Consider the following 18,438-nt stretch of genomic DNA (forward strand, 5'->3'; position numbering starts at 1 on the left):
GATAGAAGTCACATAGCACGTGTCTCATTTGGATTGAAGTTATCAAGTGAAAACCTAGTCATTTTAAGTGAAGAATCCCCCTGAACCACAGCTGCCCCCAAGACTTTTCTTCTCTATGTGAGTTACTGGGAAGCGCAGAAACAAGTTTCACAAGACCAGGGTTGTCCATGGCAGCAGGTTCCAGAGCTGACAGTCTCTCACGGAGAGGCAACACTATGGAAGAGAATGGATTGGCTTCATTGAGGACATGAATTACCACTTACTTGGTGTTTTGGCTGCCTTGTATTAGTAAGCCAGAAAATGGAAAAGAATATAATCATAGAAATTGTGTTAGCTTTTGTTTGTTGTAGAGTTTGTTATTCACTTCCAGGACTAAGTCAAAATGTTGACCCTTATGTTCACATATAATTTTGTGCTAAGCTTGGGCCTGGGCTAGAACTGATCCTTAGGGAATCTTTGATGTGCTAGTATGACTTGTACTTCTGAATGGACTTGCTGTACTTGGTATACAAAAAGTGAAAGAAGTGATAGTCCCAGGTAGAACATATTTCAGTGAGGAAGTCTAGAGATTGCAAAGATACTGAGAGGCTTGTGTGTAACAGTACAGAGTATCTAGCCAGAAGGTGTTTTGTATTACTTGAGAGGTACAAAGTATTCAGAAATGTAGAAACTTTTGTGTCTTGTGAACAAAAAATGATAAAATCACTCATAATAGGATAAAAAACTGCTCAGAAGATGGTTTCTAAGAAAGTGAACTACTATTTTGACCCAACCAGGATTAAGTTTCTCCTGGATTAACTTCTAAGACTAAGTGATATTACTACCCAGCATGATAAAGTCAAGTTCTTAAACCCATATAACTTGGTTATTTTGCAGAAATATGGGAAGCTGTGCAGAAGCAGGAAAAATGTAGTTCTTATGGAATAAGAACTTTTATGTTAGGTGACATGTACACACAAAGGGGTTTTACACAAACTTCCCACAAAAAAAGTGAATGTCGTACTCCCAGTAGTAGAATTAGAACAGATAATTTGTCAGATTTGTAGGGTGCAGTGGCAAAAAAAAATATTTCTCTAGTGAAACAAAACTCTTCAAAATTATAAAATATGTTGTAGGATATTATCATACTATTAACAACTTTTAAAATTAAATTCATACTATGTTTCTAACTAAATTCTTGTAACCTTCTGCCTTTATCCCTTATTTAGGCTTAGAAGAGACAGGTAACTTACAAGCTACAAGCATCTGTTTCTATCATAGTCTTATTTTTCAGGAGTTGATACCTTGTGCAGAAATAATTTCAGTCAAAACTTGGTATAACAAAGTTTCAGGTTAGTAGTTATTTGCCCCATATTTGATTCATGGGGAGACCAAAAAAGTTTTACAGCAATCTTTGTTGTTAATTATGCTTAATCTTAGTCAACAATCTTTAAATTACTTAATTATTTTGGTAAAAATAATTTAAAATTTCAACTACAGAAAGACAAATTCAGAAGCTATTCTGAAAAGGTGTACCTTGTTCTGCAGTAAGTGGATCAGAGGGATGTGCAGGTTCTTGTGTATTTCTGGTTAGAGCATTTAAATGAGAGAATGGTGGAAGGTCATGCATTAGGACTGTGTGGTTGCTGGAGTTAGAGATTAGATCTGATAAAAGCCACTTTGTGTGGAGGGAAAAAAAAAAAAAAGAAATCACAGTCTAGTGGGAGGTTGTTGGTTTTTTTCTTTTTTTTTCTTTTCCATATGACAGGTCAGTGGAATATTTCAGTTCAGAAATGTTGCAATGCCTCAGGGCATTTGTGGTCCCTTCTCCAGTTCTCCATCTGTTGATCTTTCTTCTCGGTGCACATTTCCCTCCCCGCTAAAGGGAGGTAGCAGATGTTGGTACTTGCATGACACTAGCCCTTTGCAAAGGACTGAGCTCGGGTCTGTAGTCTGGCCGTGAGGAGGAGTATGATGCACCCCTGGGGAAAAGGTTCTTGAAATAGCAGTGCACTGGTGAAACACTGCAACATCCTCACGCAAGTGCAAAGGAGGGAGGTTTGAAATGTGAAAAGGACTATTTACTACGAGCTTTTTGCCAGAATGGTCACAGAAGAAATAATACTGGCAATCTAGTGATCCCTGTTTCTGTCAAGAATTGTTGTGTTGCTGTCTCTGAAAGCTATTGTTTCACTCTGTTTCCACATTTGTGAAGACTATATCCTTCTAATTTCTTAAAGATTGTGTTTGCAGCTATAACAACCACAAAAATTCTGTTATAAAAACAAAAGTTAAATTTCTGGAATACAGAAATTTAACACAGTTGCGGGTTCCACAGCCTCAGAAATGCAGAACATGGCATCCGCGTGTTCTGCTGGTGAACTTATGTGAATATGCATTAACAGCAGCATTTTTCCTTGTTTTGGTATATTGTATGTGTTGCAATAAACTTTTAAGCCAGAATTTTTAAATATCCTTACTTTTGTTTTGGTTTGTTTTTTTACCAAAGTATGGGTTTGTTTCCTGTGTTTTTGCAAGCATCACCTACGCAAGTGTGTGCCACATCTGATGTTTGCCTGGAGCTCAGCTTCAGTGCTCTGGTGAATTTTTAATATAAAAACTATATTTCTGCCAATTTCTATAATGTAGACTCAGTTGTATTCCAAGAAGAAGGAAAAAAAAAAAAGGAAAACAAAAAAACCAAAACCCATGAACAAAAAAAACACCTAAACACTTCACTTTGCACCTTGGCGCATTTTACTTTGTATAATGCCAGTCTTTCACATTCATAGCCACTGCTTCCATACCCTCACCACCATGAGGAAGCTGATATCTAACTGATACTTTTACTTTTCCACAGAAATTTAGTATCAGATGCAATTTTATAGGTGAAATATCATGGTAGGAAAAAGATAAAATTTTAAGTATGCAAAGCTGTGATCTCTGGAAGGGTAATGTAACAGGGGTCATAAACAGTAATATAATTTGTAAAATCTCCCTACATAGGAATTGATATCTCATTGAAGTCAGATTGAAAAGAAAGCCTTGAGGGTCTGGCTGCATTGCAGAGACTGACAGAATATGTAAGTGAGGGAGTTGATGGCTAGAGAAATAAGATGGGACACACAGGACTCTGAGCCGTGCGGAGATGGGGAGACAAAAGAACAGATTTAGAGCTGGAATGGAAATGAACTTTCTTTTCACTAGGCCTCTCATGTTACCCACACATTAGCCTTTACTCATACTACCTTACATGTCAAATGTGTCTAGGGTGAAGAGGAGGGAGTGAAAAATAGGTATGAAACAGATGAAATAAATTCTTTGGTATTAGTAAATATCACAAACTCTCCTCCTGTTCACAGAGTCATACCAATTGTAATTAAGAAAAACTTTCCTGTTGGTACTAGGCTGCTAAAAAGGAGACCTAGACTTCTAAATGTAAGCCCTGTACTCACACATTTCTGAAGTCTACATGAAAAAAGAGGTTTTTCTGGAGTTGGGATACATGGAAGGAGATATAGAAGAGGGAAGAACAAGCTTGGGAAGACGTGTGCTATTTCTGATTTCGGCCCTGTGAAATTTATCAGGGAAAAGGTAAAACTTGCTGTAGTTCAATGTCCTAATGTGGCTTAATCTTGATTTGACACTTTAAATCTTTTCTGTAAATCCATCTCATAGGGGATAAGCTGTGGTTGCCAGAGTCTAAGTGTTGGTGGCATCTCTCTGTGGTTTTGGTATTAAAATACAGGTTGCTTGCAAACATGCTTGGTAAAACTCACTGGGTCAACCTGCTTTTCTTCCTTTTGCAGCAGGTAAGGTATGCCCCTTGCAGTTTTACCTTGTCTGAATACATACAGAAGTTCTGGAACACCGGAGGGGAAAATGTTAATTCACCTTGATCTGGACCCCTCTATGTGATGGCTACGTAGGCCCTTGGCACTCATTTCTCTCAACTAGTTCCTTGCAAGTCTTGAGTTTCAGTGACATCGTTCGTAGCAAAGGGACATGGTGCTGACTTATTACTCGGTTGGTTTGATTGTGTTTGTGCTTAGAAAAGGAGTATTAATTGTGGATGATTAATCTGTATGCTTCTACACTGTTTTCAGTAACTTTTCTTCTACCTGGAAATAACATTTTTTTAATGTTAATAGAAGTACTGTGTCTGCCTCGTTGAGGTTATGATTGTTACGTTTACTTAGATGAACACGTCTGTGGCTGGTTTCTCACATTATCCAGGAGTAGCATTAGCTCAGCAGCTAAGTCACTTCCTTGCAGTACTTAGTTGGTACAATTTTCTCTTTATTTTTCTCAGTGAAGGCACTGTAAGCAGTATTTTAATTTTGATGTTCAAAGGGCGTATGGCAGGCAGCGGTTGTGAGGAAAACCAGTATCACTTGCCCTAACAAAAGATACGTACGTTTCACCCGTTTCATAGGATATTTGCACAATATTGTGCGATAACTTTTGTATTTATTCCCCACCGCGTGAGGAAGTAAAAAGAACTGTGAAAGGCCCAGGCCCCGAGGCTGCCTGCTGTGTCCGAGTGCCACCACGAGATGGGGCCGGTGACAACGGCGAGGGGAGGCTGAGGGGCCGCGGGACCCGCGCGTCGGCCTGCGGCTGCCGGCTTTGCGGAGAGCTGGGGCCTAAATCCGGAAAGACGGTTTCGGGATCGAATGACAAACATTGCTGGTTAGTTCCTTCGTCGTTTTCTCTGATCGTTTTCTTAGTACTACCCTTTGCATCTGTGAAGATGAGGTTTGCTTTGGTTTTTTAAAGTGTTTAAAAATTGTTTAAAACGCCTGAAAATTCTTTTCAGGAAAAAAAAACCACAACAACAAACCAACCCCTTTTTTTAGAAATGAAATTAATATCCAAAGTGCCATCAACTCTAAAAACTAAATAATTGATTTATGCCAATTGCCTGCCTAGCCTGGTTCAAAAGTATAAAATAGAAAAAAAAAATAATTTGCTAATACATGGAAAAACATTCCTATTTTTTCCTTGAAAAAATAAAATGTATTACGTTAGCTTAGTTTTCATCTACTGAAAATTTTACTGGGATTTCCCTCCCCAGAGATTTTAGCTGTAAGTAGAAGTTTTTCTTTGAACTGGTTTAAACTAAGGCCCTCTTTCTTGTCACGCACAGACAGGGAAATACTGCAAGATGCTGGATTAGCTTGTTCGCTTTTCATTGTTTTCTTTTGTAGCAGCAATCCGTTTAGCTATGGTATGCTGAGTTTATCTGATTAGCACTTAATGAGTGAAGGGACTAGGGGAAATGTTGCTTGAGTTACTTAAGCCTAATGAAGTTTTCAGTACCTTCCCCCTCTTTCTAAATACCTGAACTTTCCTGACCCCCACCCCTTGCTTTTTCCCTCAATTGCAGCTGGTTCCCATATGAAAAGTGCTCCCCCAGCAGCTTTAACTGTCAGAAGTAGTGGTGCCATTGGCCGGATTTTGTTCAGTCCACATTGGTCACAACATACATCCTGCTCAACAGTGTTTGACAGTCTGTCTGGAGCTCTTGCAAATTCAACTACTGTTGTTATGCTGACCCGCATATGCCTTACCTGGGAACACTTACTGACTAAAAATTCAACAAACTGTAGCACGAGTGTTTCTAACCTAAAACCATTAAATATAACTGTAAGCAATAAAATAATTTCTTTAGTTATGTTAGCAGTGACATTTCAATGAGGCTTCACTGGAGCTTGAATAATTACATTAGATAAAGAAATTCAAGAAAGCTTAGGTTTAGTAATGCTTAAAAACTGTATGTGCCATACAGGTTGCAGGTCTGTTACTATAATTAACTTGATAAGTTTCTTGCATAGCTCTCATGTTTTCCTCTGGACTTCAACTTGATTTCCCTCTTTTAGGATTAATTTGTATTTTAATTTGATATTTCATTGTAAAATTTTTAATACAAAAGCAAAGTTCTGAAAAATTTAGATAAATTATCTGTATTAGTTTATGCCGCTTAAATATATCTTTGGTGGTTCTGTAAGTTTTATACAGAAATGCAAAGTTACCTTAATACCAATGAAAATACATCCAAGGAAAGTACAATTGACATCTGTGCATGAGATTGCTTATGCATAGTAGGTTCTATAGCACTTGTAATAAATAAAAAGCAATAGAAGTTTAGGTGGAGGGTCAGTAAGATAATAGCATTGCTTAGAAAATCTGAACCTTTATAGGTAGGAACCTCTGAAAATATTTTCAGTTATACGTGCTTAACAATACAAATTTTTAATAGAAATGGTCTCACATTTCTTTTATCACTGTCAGTGTCCCCAATTTATAATAATAATAGTAATAATAATAATCTTAGCAGTAGACAGCTAGTAATAGCAGTAATGATTCTGTTAGACCAGCATGTGTGTGTATGTTTTAAAATAATTTTAAAGATATTAGAAGAATGCTAGAGGTGCAGGAATGCACCAAGATGCTTGTGAATGGTAGAAGATGACTGTGAACGGTTTTTGAGGTCTGCACAGCTTCCTGCTGAGCACATCCCAAGGATTTGCCTTCCCAGGTGACGTACTGCAGCTGATGATGTTAATGTTCCCAGTGCATTGCAATGCAGAGCGCAATGTGTCCAGTTAAACTGCTGTCAATGTTGGAGCAAGTCTGGAAGTGTTGCAGTCTGATCTAAATGGTAGAAATTTTGGAGGAGGAATCCCTGTTTTTTCATTTCACTGACAGCCCAGACAGTGTCACTTAAACTTCTTGTTTTCATTATTGTATGTTTTGTTTTGGGTTTTTTGTCTGCTCCTGAATGCGTACAGCTAATGCCAAACTTCTGTCCAGCCATCAAGATGGAAGAAAAACAGGTGTTAATCTGTGATTTAGGTATTGAAATATTTTGTAATTTGATTCAAAGGTTTATTTAAATCACGAAAAGTATGTGTGTGTGTTTTTCTTTTCCCCTCTCAGGTTTGCAATTATGTGTGGCTATATGTCTCAGTTTGAAAGTGTACAAAACAAAATCAGGAATGGTTATCTCTTTAAGGTATGTTTTTGTAGGGTTTGGGGGTTTTTTTTAAGCTATTCCTTTAAATTATTTCCTTATATAGTGTCTAAGACGGATTTTTTGCAACACAGTAATTCAGCCTCACAGGTCTATTTTGGTGCCAAAGTTAAAGTGAAAAAGTTATTTTTATGTATGCAAATAGATGATATTCTTACAAAATATAAGAACTAAGGTGGGATTCTGGGAACAGCATTAAGATTTCAGCTTTATTTTGTAGTCAAAGGGCAGAGGAAAGTGGAGTGACAATTCTGTTTAGAAAATAAAAACATATGAAATACTAAGTGATGAACTAACACAGTTCTGCAATCATTCTTCATGCCACCCTTAAGAAGTAATATTTGTTTTAACACTGTCCTTTCAAAGGTAATCGTGGTTTTTAGGGTTAGCAGTTTGTGTTACATGTGCTACTCTCCCCCTCCTTGTCCTTGTCATTGCTTAGGTGCTTTCTATCCCTTGCCCTCCGAGCCAGCGTCCCCAATTTCTGGGTGTCATTGAGAGGCAGCAGATGTGTTCCACTTCCCAGGGAATGCCTGGGATGGGTCTCTATCACATCATGTCCATGTTAGGGCTTTGAGTGTCGTGGAGCTTTCCTATGAGAGAGCATTAATTACATCTGAGTTGTGCCAAGCGAGCTAAGCCTGGAGCACTGGGACAAGGTAGGAACAAAGGGAAAATGACAAATAACAGAAGTGCTGCAGTTGTGTAAGGATGGACTTTAAAAAGAGCCCACAGTGTTAGCAGTAGACTTTTCAGGGAGGTTTTTCTCTTCAGAAGTAATTACTGAAATCTGTGTGAATCATTTGGAAATGTTAAGGATTTGGGAAAATAATAATATGAAAACATAGCTCCTATCTGAATAGTCTGTGGACAAAATGATAGAATAATAGGCTCTTAGATCTGTATAACTCGGATATTTTAGTGACTGGCTTAATTAGAACACCAGAGATATCGGGGGGGGGGATGCGGAGATTTTAGAAGTTAAATTTATTTGAGAGGCAAATGGTAGTTAGGGGTGAAATAACTTATTTTTTTCTTCAAACTCAGGTTGAGCAATAAAAGCTTTATTTAGTAAATTAAAGAGTGAAATAAAGATACTTATGACCTGTAATGAAAATTGTTTTGGAAGAAGCACATCATAAGAGGCTTTCTAGATTTTATGGTTTCACTATAAACAGAATAATTTTATTTTCTGAATTTTACATTATAGTAACAATTTGTTGTGTCATGTACTATTTCATTGGGGCAGTCACATTCCAGGGTGGAAGAGACTATGCTTCAGTGCTGGGTGCTGGCATGGAAGATCTGTCAAAGAAAGTGGTTGCTTTCTCACTGTTTTGGTGTGTGACAGTTTCCTAATACTAACTGTAAATAAAATTAATTTAATTGAAGTTGTTGCCTTTTTAAGACAAAAGTTCTAAATAAAGTATGCCTTCTTGCATTGTGTGTAAAGTTGCTAAATAATTTTGTTTATGGTTTCCCTCCATGGGGAAGGGGTTTGCTAGTTAAAATATTTTAGGATGTTAGAAAAGATTTGCAGCAGAAGAGGATTTCTGAATTTGTTTATGATTAACAGCAAACTTAGAATGTAAACACACTTGCCAAACAAACATCTAAAGTGACACTGATTTTCTTTCTAATAGGAGCACCTAGACAAAGCAATTGAACTTAAGCCTCAAGATCCATTTTTATATTACCTAAATGGAAGATGGTGCTATTCAGTAAGTTGGTTTTTTATCTAACGTATGAATTGAGTATACTGAAAAATGATAATGCATTTGAAATGAAATAATGGGACTTAAGACAAAGTAGGTGTTTATTGAAGTAGATGTTTTGAGCTAAATGAAGCAGTACATTTACATTTCCTGAATTAACTTCTGCATGTATGATGTTAACTGCTGACCTTTCCTGTCATGTACTTTAAGTAAGCTGTGCTTGTGTGTCCCTCATGTTGCATTCAGATTTCCTGTCTGAATGTATGAATGAAAAGTAATTGATATTTGCAAGGGAGGAAGGGTGACCTCTGGTATTGTAAGCCTTGATTTCACAGAATCATAGAATGGTTTGGGTTGGAAGGGACCTTAAAGATCGTCTAGTTCCAACACCACTGCCATGGGCAGGGACACCTTCCACTAGACCAGGCTGCTCAAAGCCCCATCCAACCTGGCCTTGAACACTCCCAGGGATGGGGCATCCACAACTTCTCTGGGCAACCTGCTCCAGTGTCTCACCACCCTCACAGTGAAGAACCTCTTCCTTAGATCTAATCTAAATCTACCCTCTTTCAGTTTAAAGCCATTACCCCTTGTCCTATCACTACACGCCCTTGTAAAAAGTCCCTCTCCAGCTTTCTTGTAGGCCCCCTTTAGATACTGGCTACAAGGTCTCCCTGGATCCTTCTCTTCTCCAGGCTGAACAATGCCAACTCTATCAGCCTGTCTTCACAGGGGAGGTGTTCCAGCCCCCTGATCATCTTTGTGGCCTTCCTCTGGACCTGCTCCAACAAGTCAACATCTTTCTTACATTGCTGGCCCCAGAGCTGGATGTAGTACTGCAGGTGGGGTCTTATGAGAGCGGAGTAGTTCTTTATTCTGCCACAAACTTTCTGAGTGACCTTGGGCTAGTAACATAGTTTTTGGTAACTTTATTCCCCATTTATAACTGAAGTTAAAGGCATTTATATGCTGTGGGATTATGTCTGTGGCAGCAAGGCTACCATACTCGCTTGGTAAATTCCAGGAGAATGTCACAACAAAGATGCAGGCATAAAAATCTATAATGCAACATAAAGTTTTGCAAGAGGTACAATTTGTGTTATGCCAACACAACAGGCACTTTATATATTGTATTAATGACATAGTGATAAGTACTCATATGAAAAACTAGAATAATTGTTTTACAAGGTTAGCTGTTTCTTTGTTGGTTTTTTTTTCCTTTTTTTTAAAATGGTGCTTGTGCTTGTAATATGAGAGTTGTCTTATTCTTAAGCCCACATCTTTGATGGCTCAGATGGCTATATCCTTCATATATCCTTCATCCTATATGCTTCATCCTTAGTTCTGTGAGAAATCTTTCACCAGAAGAAAATGTTCTTGCATAGTCTATGCTGTAAAAGATCACTGGGAGGCTTCTCAGAATAATAACTGCTAATGCACAGTGAATTCCAGCCCTGTCTTTTTCCTCCAGCTACCTCCAGTGCTAGTCACTACAAAGTGACTGCAAACTGGAAAGGAGTTGCTGTGATACACTGCAGACTTTGTCTTTATCTGCAACAAGACTTAATGCAAAGTAATCTATCAGCAGTTCTTTCAGATCATATATTTAACTTTCAAAGAGCTTTCAGCAACTACATTTTTTCTCAGTTGATTTAAATAAAGAATGACACTAACTTTTTCAAAGAGCTTTTCATTTTGCTTTTCGTCACCTGGTATTCTTGAATATCAGCATTAGCTATGCAAAAGTGAGGTGCTGAAGATTGTCCTACAGTATGCTTGCTGTCCTGCCTTTGAAGAGCATCACTCTCACCAGTGATTCCTTAAGCAGTTTTATACCATGCTGTGTCCAACAGCTGGCTACAGCTTCCATTTATGTCAAACACTCCCAGATCTTTTTCATGGCTTATTTCTCACTTGAGCTATCGCTTTTGGAAACTTAACATGTCATCTCAGTATACCTCACTTTGTTCTTATTGCACTGCTTTTTTACTCTTGTTTCATTTTAGTGACAATCACCACTTCCTGACTAATACATGTGGTTTCTTGCACTATATCATTACAAACTCATGTTCCACACTTGCAACATCTATGCAGGGCCTCCTTACTGAACACTGAAGCCACAGATAAGCATTTGCTTTAGGGTATGAGCTGACCTGCATTTTATTAAGTGAAACAATCCACCTAAACAGATGTAGCCACTAAAATACTTAAGGATTGATTTCCTATTTCTCTTTTCTTCTTTTTTTTTTTTAATTCTTGCCTTCTGTGACTGCCATGACAAAATAGTAAGCTGAAACACTTTGGCCATACACGTGATATAGATAGTCATTGGAACCTGTGGAAGATGTGGCAAATTCCTTGGTCCTATTCTGCAGACTGTGGTGTATCATGCTGTGGTAATTATCCCAGAAGTAGACTGTTGGCTGTGGCATTGGTTCCAAATACTTCTTCAGGGTAGGGATTATGATAGAGTGCTTGAAAAATTCATTTATCACTCCTCCTCTATACTGGTACCTGTAGATGGAGTGATATTGCTGCTCTTAGACCCTCTGTTTTTCCTGTTTAGTCTAGCTGCAGTTGAGGCTGGGAAGGCTGTGTTGTCCAACATGAGGAAATTAAAGAAGGAAAAGGGATGTCTGAAGAAAGAAGGTTAGTTTTTACATTTAGCCTAGCTGACTTTGGAGTCAAGTTAGAATTGGCCACAATATTTGTTCTTTCGCAAGTGTTACTTCCAGGGCTATTATTGTCTAATTTCAGTCACGTATTCTTTTACTGAAGCAGTGTAGTTAAAAAAGATAGCCTATAAAGTATCGAACACTACTTTTGGTAACGCTTTGGGGAAACCTGAGGTACTTAAGTCTTCCTAGTATAGTCAGACATTTCCCATTAACTTCCCATTTAATGTTGGGGATCTTATTACTATATTCTAGCACTGGGTTTTGGCCTGATAAACTGGAAGAAATAGGTATAGCATAAGAGACTGTAAAAGGGGATGCTTCAAGTGTTGTAACTCAGGGTTCCAATTCATTTTCACAAATGGCAATCAGCTGAACAGACTTTTAGGTAAAAAGTATAGTGGAGGCAAATGGAGAAGATTTTGTGAAGGCTGAAATCTATATCCAGAGACTGCATGCTGCACTAGTAAAAGCTATTTGATTTGTGGAGTTTTGCCAGAATTTGGCTCTGACTGCCATTTCTCACCTTCCTCAGCAGTCCTTTGCAAAGAGCAATGGTACAGCAATGCCAAGTTTTTTAGTCAGTATTTATTCTTGCGGGGCCAGATCCAAAGCTGATGCAAAGTGTCATAGCACCTTCAGCAGAAAGGATGAGCTGGATTTTCACCACCTCACAGCAATGGGGGTTTGTCTCTGATGCAGAGCCAGTGGCAGTTGTGTGCCACATTGTCTAAAAATCAATTTTTGCTGTTTCTTATTTCTCCTACCATTATAAAGTCAGTAGAGCTATACAAAAGAGGAAGATTTTGTTCTGATGTGTGTATCATCTCAGCTTTTTTAGAAAATTACTTCTGGTCTCACAATCAGGTAGGCAAGATTGTCAGCAATCATTTCACAGATGTCATGATGGGCAAAATTTTGCCTGAGACACATGCTGTATATACAAGAAGCCACGTATAGCTTTAATGTTTTGTTTTACAGGGGTGACAAGGGGAAAAAAACCCAAACCTATTTATTTATGCATTGAGCAAACATAATTGAACACCACCAATAATGGATAACTGCAGAATCCTACTAAATATTATTTTAATATTCTTTTTTCCAAAGCTGATATGAACTTCTATGTAGCGGTAATTTTTTTCCAGGGTAGTCTTATTGATAATGTTAGGAAAACATGATTACCATATAATTGTAATGAAGATACTTTAAAATACCTGGTAAACAAAGTAAACTAGTGTTTAGTAAGTAGAAGAGATATTACTATTCCAAAGAAAAACAACTGCAGCAAAATAGTTTTCATTTAAAATGTCTTTGGTGATGAACAAAACTTTTTCTTCTCAGCCTTCTGTGACAAAACCAGGCTTTGTTAAGTACATAACTTTTAGGGAAGGTTTAATGTTTTAAATATACAATCAGCTTGGTTCATATGATTTAAAATAAGTACAGTGCTTAGAAACTTTGAAGTTTCAGCTTTTTTTTTTGTTAAGGGAAAGTGAAAACTACTTTGCTCTTCAGATCAGCAAGAAGTTATTTATTGGAAGTGAATTGATCTGTGGTACATGGTGTATAGGAATTGGTTTTCTTTCCTTAGAGTTTTGGGTGCAATTATCTGATAATCCTTTGTAATTTTGTGTTGGTGAGGTTTTTTAGTGTTTTAATATTTAGTATAGCTTTTAAAATGGAGTACGTATCTAGTTAAGACTTATGGCTACTTGCCATTACAGGGCTGGCACAGAACAGTTAGCGTATACTTGTGAAACTGGATTGGAGCCTCTGGTAAATGCTAGTGGGGTGTTAAAAAATAGCTCTCTTGGGATTTCCTTTTTGCACGTTACACGCTATGTGTTGGATTCATCTCTGGTGTATCTGTTTGGGTAACATCAGGGAACAAATTGACCCAGTTCCTTTGTCTGTGTGCTCTGTAAGTCTGCTCCCCTTACTGGAAAGTGAAAAGCCTAGGGAATTCAAGTTGGATAAATGCCTAAATGCCTGTGCAGACTGTCCTGGTTCCTCAGCTGGCAAGAAAGAGAATATTTGTGTTGGAAGCCAGTATTTTAAAGCTGCTGTCCAGTTATTAATCTCTTCCAGAAATCAAAACATTGCAAAATTATTTAATACAATTTTACATTAATATGTTATAATAAAAAAGAAAAAGCAACTCTCTGGGGATATTTAAGTAGATGCCATTAATATTTTACTGAAGCTGGATCAATGGCATGATTTTCCTTTATGGAAGACAATTGTGTGATCTGTCTTCAGTGAGCTATTAGCAAGGAAACATCAGAGGAGGAAATCCTTTAGGGCTGCAAGTCAATCCTGGCTGAATTTTCAATCCAAGTGGGTTAGTTTCCTTGGTACCAACATCCTGGAGTTTGAAAAGGCTGTAAATGGGCAGTGTTTGCATCTCATAAAAAACAAACAGAAGACAAAACCAAAAAACCACAAACTCCAGCCAGTGTTTCAGTTCATATGTGATTTTTGCTGATCCTAGACTAAGGAAGGGAAAGGTATGTTAGGAAATACCTTTTCCCAGTTTTTAGGGGAGAACCAGATTTTCTGCCAGAGGAACAAGAGGCCTGATAGGAACATGCAAGGTATGAACTTTCTGGGTGGCTTTCTTCCATTTCTGGTACTAGTAGAGATTTGGGTAGAATAAATCGATGAGAGCTAGCTGTTTGACAGATCTATAGAGAGATCGTTCAAGATGACCATCTCTGTTAGCTTTGGCATACTGAAGAGTGGCCTGCTCTCCTTGACAGAGGCCAGGCTGTTGTGGTGACCCACTCCCCTCCAGCCCTAGGGAAGTTAAAGTGTTGGCTGATGGTCCCTCAGGCCCTTGTTTTTTGCTCTTGAGCGAGTGGGACTAGCTCTCCTCAAGTATAGCAGCTGGGGAGCAATGTTCCTCGAGCGACCCAATACATTAAAACCTGATATTTCGTGGAAACATAGTGTTCCTTGCAGTGCTCTTAGGAATTTTAAGGCTGGTGGGAGGACTGATGTCAGGGCTTGGGAGACCTAAAAAACCAAAACTCACTTAAGATTTGGAAATCATCTGTAGGGCAAGGGCAGTCTTCATTCTTTAATTTTTTTGTTGTAGCTATTACTTGCTGCAGTAGCTGTTTTTCTTATTACTTTCTGCTGGCCTATACCATTCTTAAAACATGCATTAAATGGAATCGTGGTTCCGCTGAAGTTGATGACAGTTACAGTCTCTTTATACCTGATTTTGTACAGACCTCCAGATATGCTTTGCACTATTTGGAATAACCTTGACTGTAGAAGTCAAATTTTCACTACACTAGAGCATGCTACACCAGGGTTCCTGTTGCCTGTGCTTGCTCACACACAGAGAGTGCTTAATAAAGTTAGTTGGTATAGTAGGAATGATGTTTCCATTTCACTGAACATGGCATAAGATTTATTCTAATAAAGTTATTTCAAATTAAAGACTGTGCTTGTGTGTGTTTAGGGAAAGGGTATAATTTCCTGTTCATCATTATTGCTGCAGGACACAATTTTGTGTCTTGCATAAAACAGGTCTTTTCCATTTGTCCCAGCTCAGTCATAGAGGGGTGCAGACTGACTCAGGTGGGGTGTGGTTAAGCTGTTGTGATGGGATTCACCTCACCTGTCTTTAGCCATCCACAAGGTATAACTGTCTATGCTCCTTTTGTAGTTGAAGGAAAGAAAGAAGAGAAAGAGAGGAGTGTTTATCCCAGGCTAATGTAGGTGAAGAAGAATTGCGTAATGGAGATGCCTCTCTCTGTATCAACCATGCAAGGAACCTGGACAACTCACATAAACTAGGCACTTCATTTATGGATGGCTAGAGTCAGCTGCAATGAATTCATCAAGCCAGTGGCATACAAGTCTGACTGCTCAAAACATTACAGAACTCTCAGACTATTTGTGTAATAGTCACACAGTGTAATGCTGGAGCCAGTGCACATTAAAGAAAACTCACTATTGTGCATGCATGTATTTAACTTTTAAACATTGTTTTAGGTTGGTGGGATTTTTAATATAAAAATGGCCAAGTGCATATATGTTTGGGCTTTTTTGTAAGTTTGAATAGTGCAAAGCAGCACCCAAGCCAGACAAAATAAGGACTAAAACCTCAGTAAATCAGTTCTGATTAAATATTGTAAGAAAATTAAAAACTGCCAGGAAGAGCTTGTGTTTTCAATAGGTAATCATAACTCCACATGGAAAAACTACAATATTGTTTCTTCAGTATTGTGTAACAGCAGACACGTGTGTGGTAATTCTATCTGTGCAGTGTATGTGTATCTCCAGGGTGTTCTGTGGTCTTGCAGAAAACAGTGTAAGCATATACATTCCCTTGATTATTTTCCGTCTCTTCCTCCCTCTGTAAGCTACCTCTGTCTTGTTGTGATGGACCTAGAAATATAGAAACCCCCTTCCTATTCCAAAAGAATAGAGAACACTGCAGCAGTAGATTGGTATGAAGAAATCAATACTTTTGCAAAAATCCTTTTAATATCTCTCACAGAGTATGTCTCAGAAACTATAGAGCAACTAGGGAAATGGAGTGTGTGAGGGAATTATATACATACTTACAATATGAAGTTTCAACCAGCATGCTGCAGTTTGTAACATAGTGTGAAGGCACTGTAATGCAGAGAGGGGAGACATCTTGTTGCTTCAAAGAGTAAGAACTCTGGGATTGCTGGAGAGCTTTTGTAAAAACCACTTTATTCCCTTCAAGAGTCGGATATTTGAGAGAGAGAGAGAGCATGAAATAAAGCTTTATTTTCTTAACATTGTTTCTCTCTGGAATATAATTTCTAGTGATTTTGTGTGAAAGACTTACTGGAGGCATTTAACGAATAAGGCGTTGGTCCCGGCTGAACAACTAGCAAGACTTGACAGAAGGCATCCGCCTTCTGTCTCCAAGCAACGTTGCTCCTATGTAGCTAGAGTTGTTGGGGCCAGATGAGAAAACATGGTCCTGTGCATTTTCCTATTGTGTGCTGGCCTGTATTTGTGCTCTTTGCAATGGTATTTTTAGGAGAGATTGCAACAAGAAATACATAGAGCTTGATGTCTGTTCAAAAGAGAAGCAGTCTGGTTTATGGCTGTGGATAATTATGTGTGGATGGATTCTTATATTTTACTATAATTAACTGGCATCTACTGAATAATTGCTGGATTTAGGTGGAGAAGGCAGGGGAGCAGCAACAGCCCCGAAGAGATTGGGAAGCCAGGGAATGAGGTGGGAATAATCTAAAGCTATCCAAAACCATTTTAATTTTTACACCAGTAGGACAGACTTGAGTTCAAGGCTCAACTCTGTTACTTGAATTGCAGATCCCTCTGAAAAAGACATGTCCCTGTGCGACTCATATTTTACCTCCAGGTCTCTGATGACATGCTTGCTTTCTTTGCCTGTGTGTACCCCTTCTCTGTGTTGCCTCTGCATAGATCAGGCCAGAAATTGCTAGAAAACCACAGAACCTTTTTTTTGCCATTTTTAAACTCAGCTGTACACTGTGATAGGAGCCATCAGTGCTGTGGTTCAAATACTGATGTGAAGGCAAAAAGATCTGACTTTTCTTTACAGATGCAGTAGAAGTGTCCAAAGGAGGGTGGCTTCACTTCTTGATTTAAACAGACTCCAGTCTCACATTGCATTTCTTAGCAGCTCCATCCTTCATAAAAGATGTGAGGTGTGTTTTGCCAGGTTAGGTGATGGAGCCAAATACCTTATGGCAGTAACCAGAGCAGTTTCTGTGAAGTGTCAGTATATGTAAGGGAAGAAGTCATGTACATTGTGTGGCAATATGGCAGTTCCCTAAAGTCCTTTTATAGCAGCCCATCTTCCTGAAATGAGAAGAGGTCTTTGGCAAGTGTTACTTGTCAGAATTGAAGAGTAAAAAATGAAGCCTATTTCTTAACAGTGGTTGTCACCAGCTTCTGTGTAATAAATTAACTTGTTTTACAAGCACCAAAAGCACTCACATTTTGGCTTTAGCAAGAGCTTTTTGTAATGTTGAAAAGTAGTCAAGTACATGGTAAGCTGTCTGTCTCATGAAAACCTTAACAGGTTTAAAGCACTGTTTCTAATCTAAAATCCAAAAGACTATGCTTTCAGCTGGCAAATTGGCAGTATAAAACATTCCTTGACAGGTTGTTTGGCAAAATAGGTTGTATAAGTGGTACAGTGGCACAGTACAATATTTACTCCAAAACTGAGAAGCAACCCTAAAGACTTTTATATTTTTTTTCTTTTCTTTCTTTTTTTTAATTTTTTTTTTAATTATTATTATAGGTAGCTCAGTTGTCTTGGATTGAAAAGAAAGTAGCTGCTGCTCTCTTTGGGACTCCACCAACTTCAACAGTAGAAGAAGCATTGCAGAATTTCCTTAAGGTAAGTCCTAGCCAAGGGTTTTCCTGTGTGACTGTTTACCAGCTGCTGTGACTGTTGTCAAGATGTCTGTTCAACAGGTTGTGTTCAGTAGCTATAAATCTAGGGCTCTCCTAAATGCCACAGAGCACTCTACTAAAATATTTTTTTTCTATTTTAAAATTAGTTTGGAGATGAGTAGCTAGCACCTTTCTTCTTTAGTTTTAGGGAATTCTTCAATGACTTGCCGTGGTTAATAGTATTGGATTTAATGTGAGATGGATATAGATAAGTTATATATGCCATTGAAACAAATTAACCATAGTGATAACTGGCGATTTGCCCGTTTCTGGAAGAGGGTTAACATAGGCAAGGAAAACTTTGACATTGTGATATGTCTCTTTCTGATCTGAAGCTCTTTTCATTGAATTTCAGTAGAAGCCTTTCTTGCTTGTGGAGATGAAATTACCTTTGTAGTGAAGTAGAAAAGAAAGCTCTGTCATACAGGTCCATGTTCCTGGGCATTCTACTTGAATGCACAGTTATGAGAAAACACCACATGAACAAAACAAACCTCTCTTTCAGTGTCTTTTATATGAATAATTTCTACTTCTGGAGCTGAAAAAGACATGTTTTTCACTTGACTGAATGCAAAGCATAAACTTC

General features: G+C 38.2%; 1 protein-coding gene across 3 annotated transcripts in view; it reads left to right on the forward strand.

Annotated features, from left to right (window-relative positions):
* The window catches only part of RMDN2 (regulator of microtubule dynamics 2), a 49,169-nt gene that overhangs the window by 18,112 nt on the left and 12,619 nt on the right, over positions 1 to 18,438 (forward strand). For all 3 annotated transcript variants that reach the window (XM_049831430.1, XM_049831431.1, XM_049831429.1), the window contains 3 exons: positions 6,922 to 6,997; positions 8,659 to 8,736; positions 17,698 to 17,796. In XM_049831430.1, the coding sequence (XP_049687387.1) occupies positions 6,922 to 6,997; positions 8,659 to 8,736; positions 17,698 to 17,796 (253 nt within the window). The remainder of the gene's footprint in view (positions 1 to 6,921; positions 6,998 to 8,658; positions 8,737 to 17,697; positions 17,797 to 18,438) is intronic.

This window comes from Accipiter gentilis, chromosome 28, assembly GCF_929443795.1.
Source record: "Accipiter gentilis chromosome 28, bAccGen1.1, whole genome shotgun sequence".
Classification (NCBI taxonomy): Eukaryota; Metazoa; Chordata; class Aves; order Accipitriformes; family Accipitridae; genus Astur; species Astur gentilis.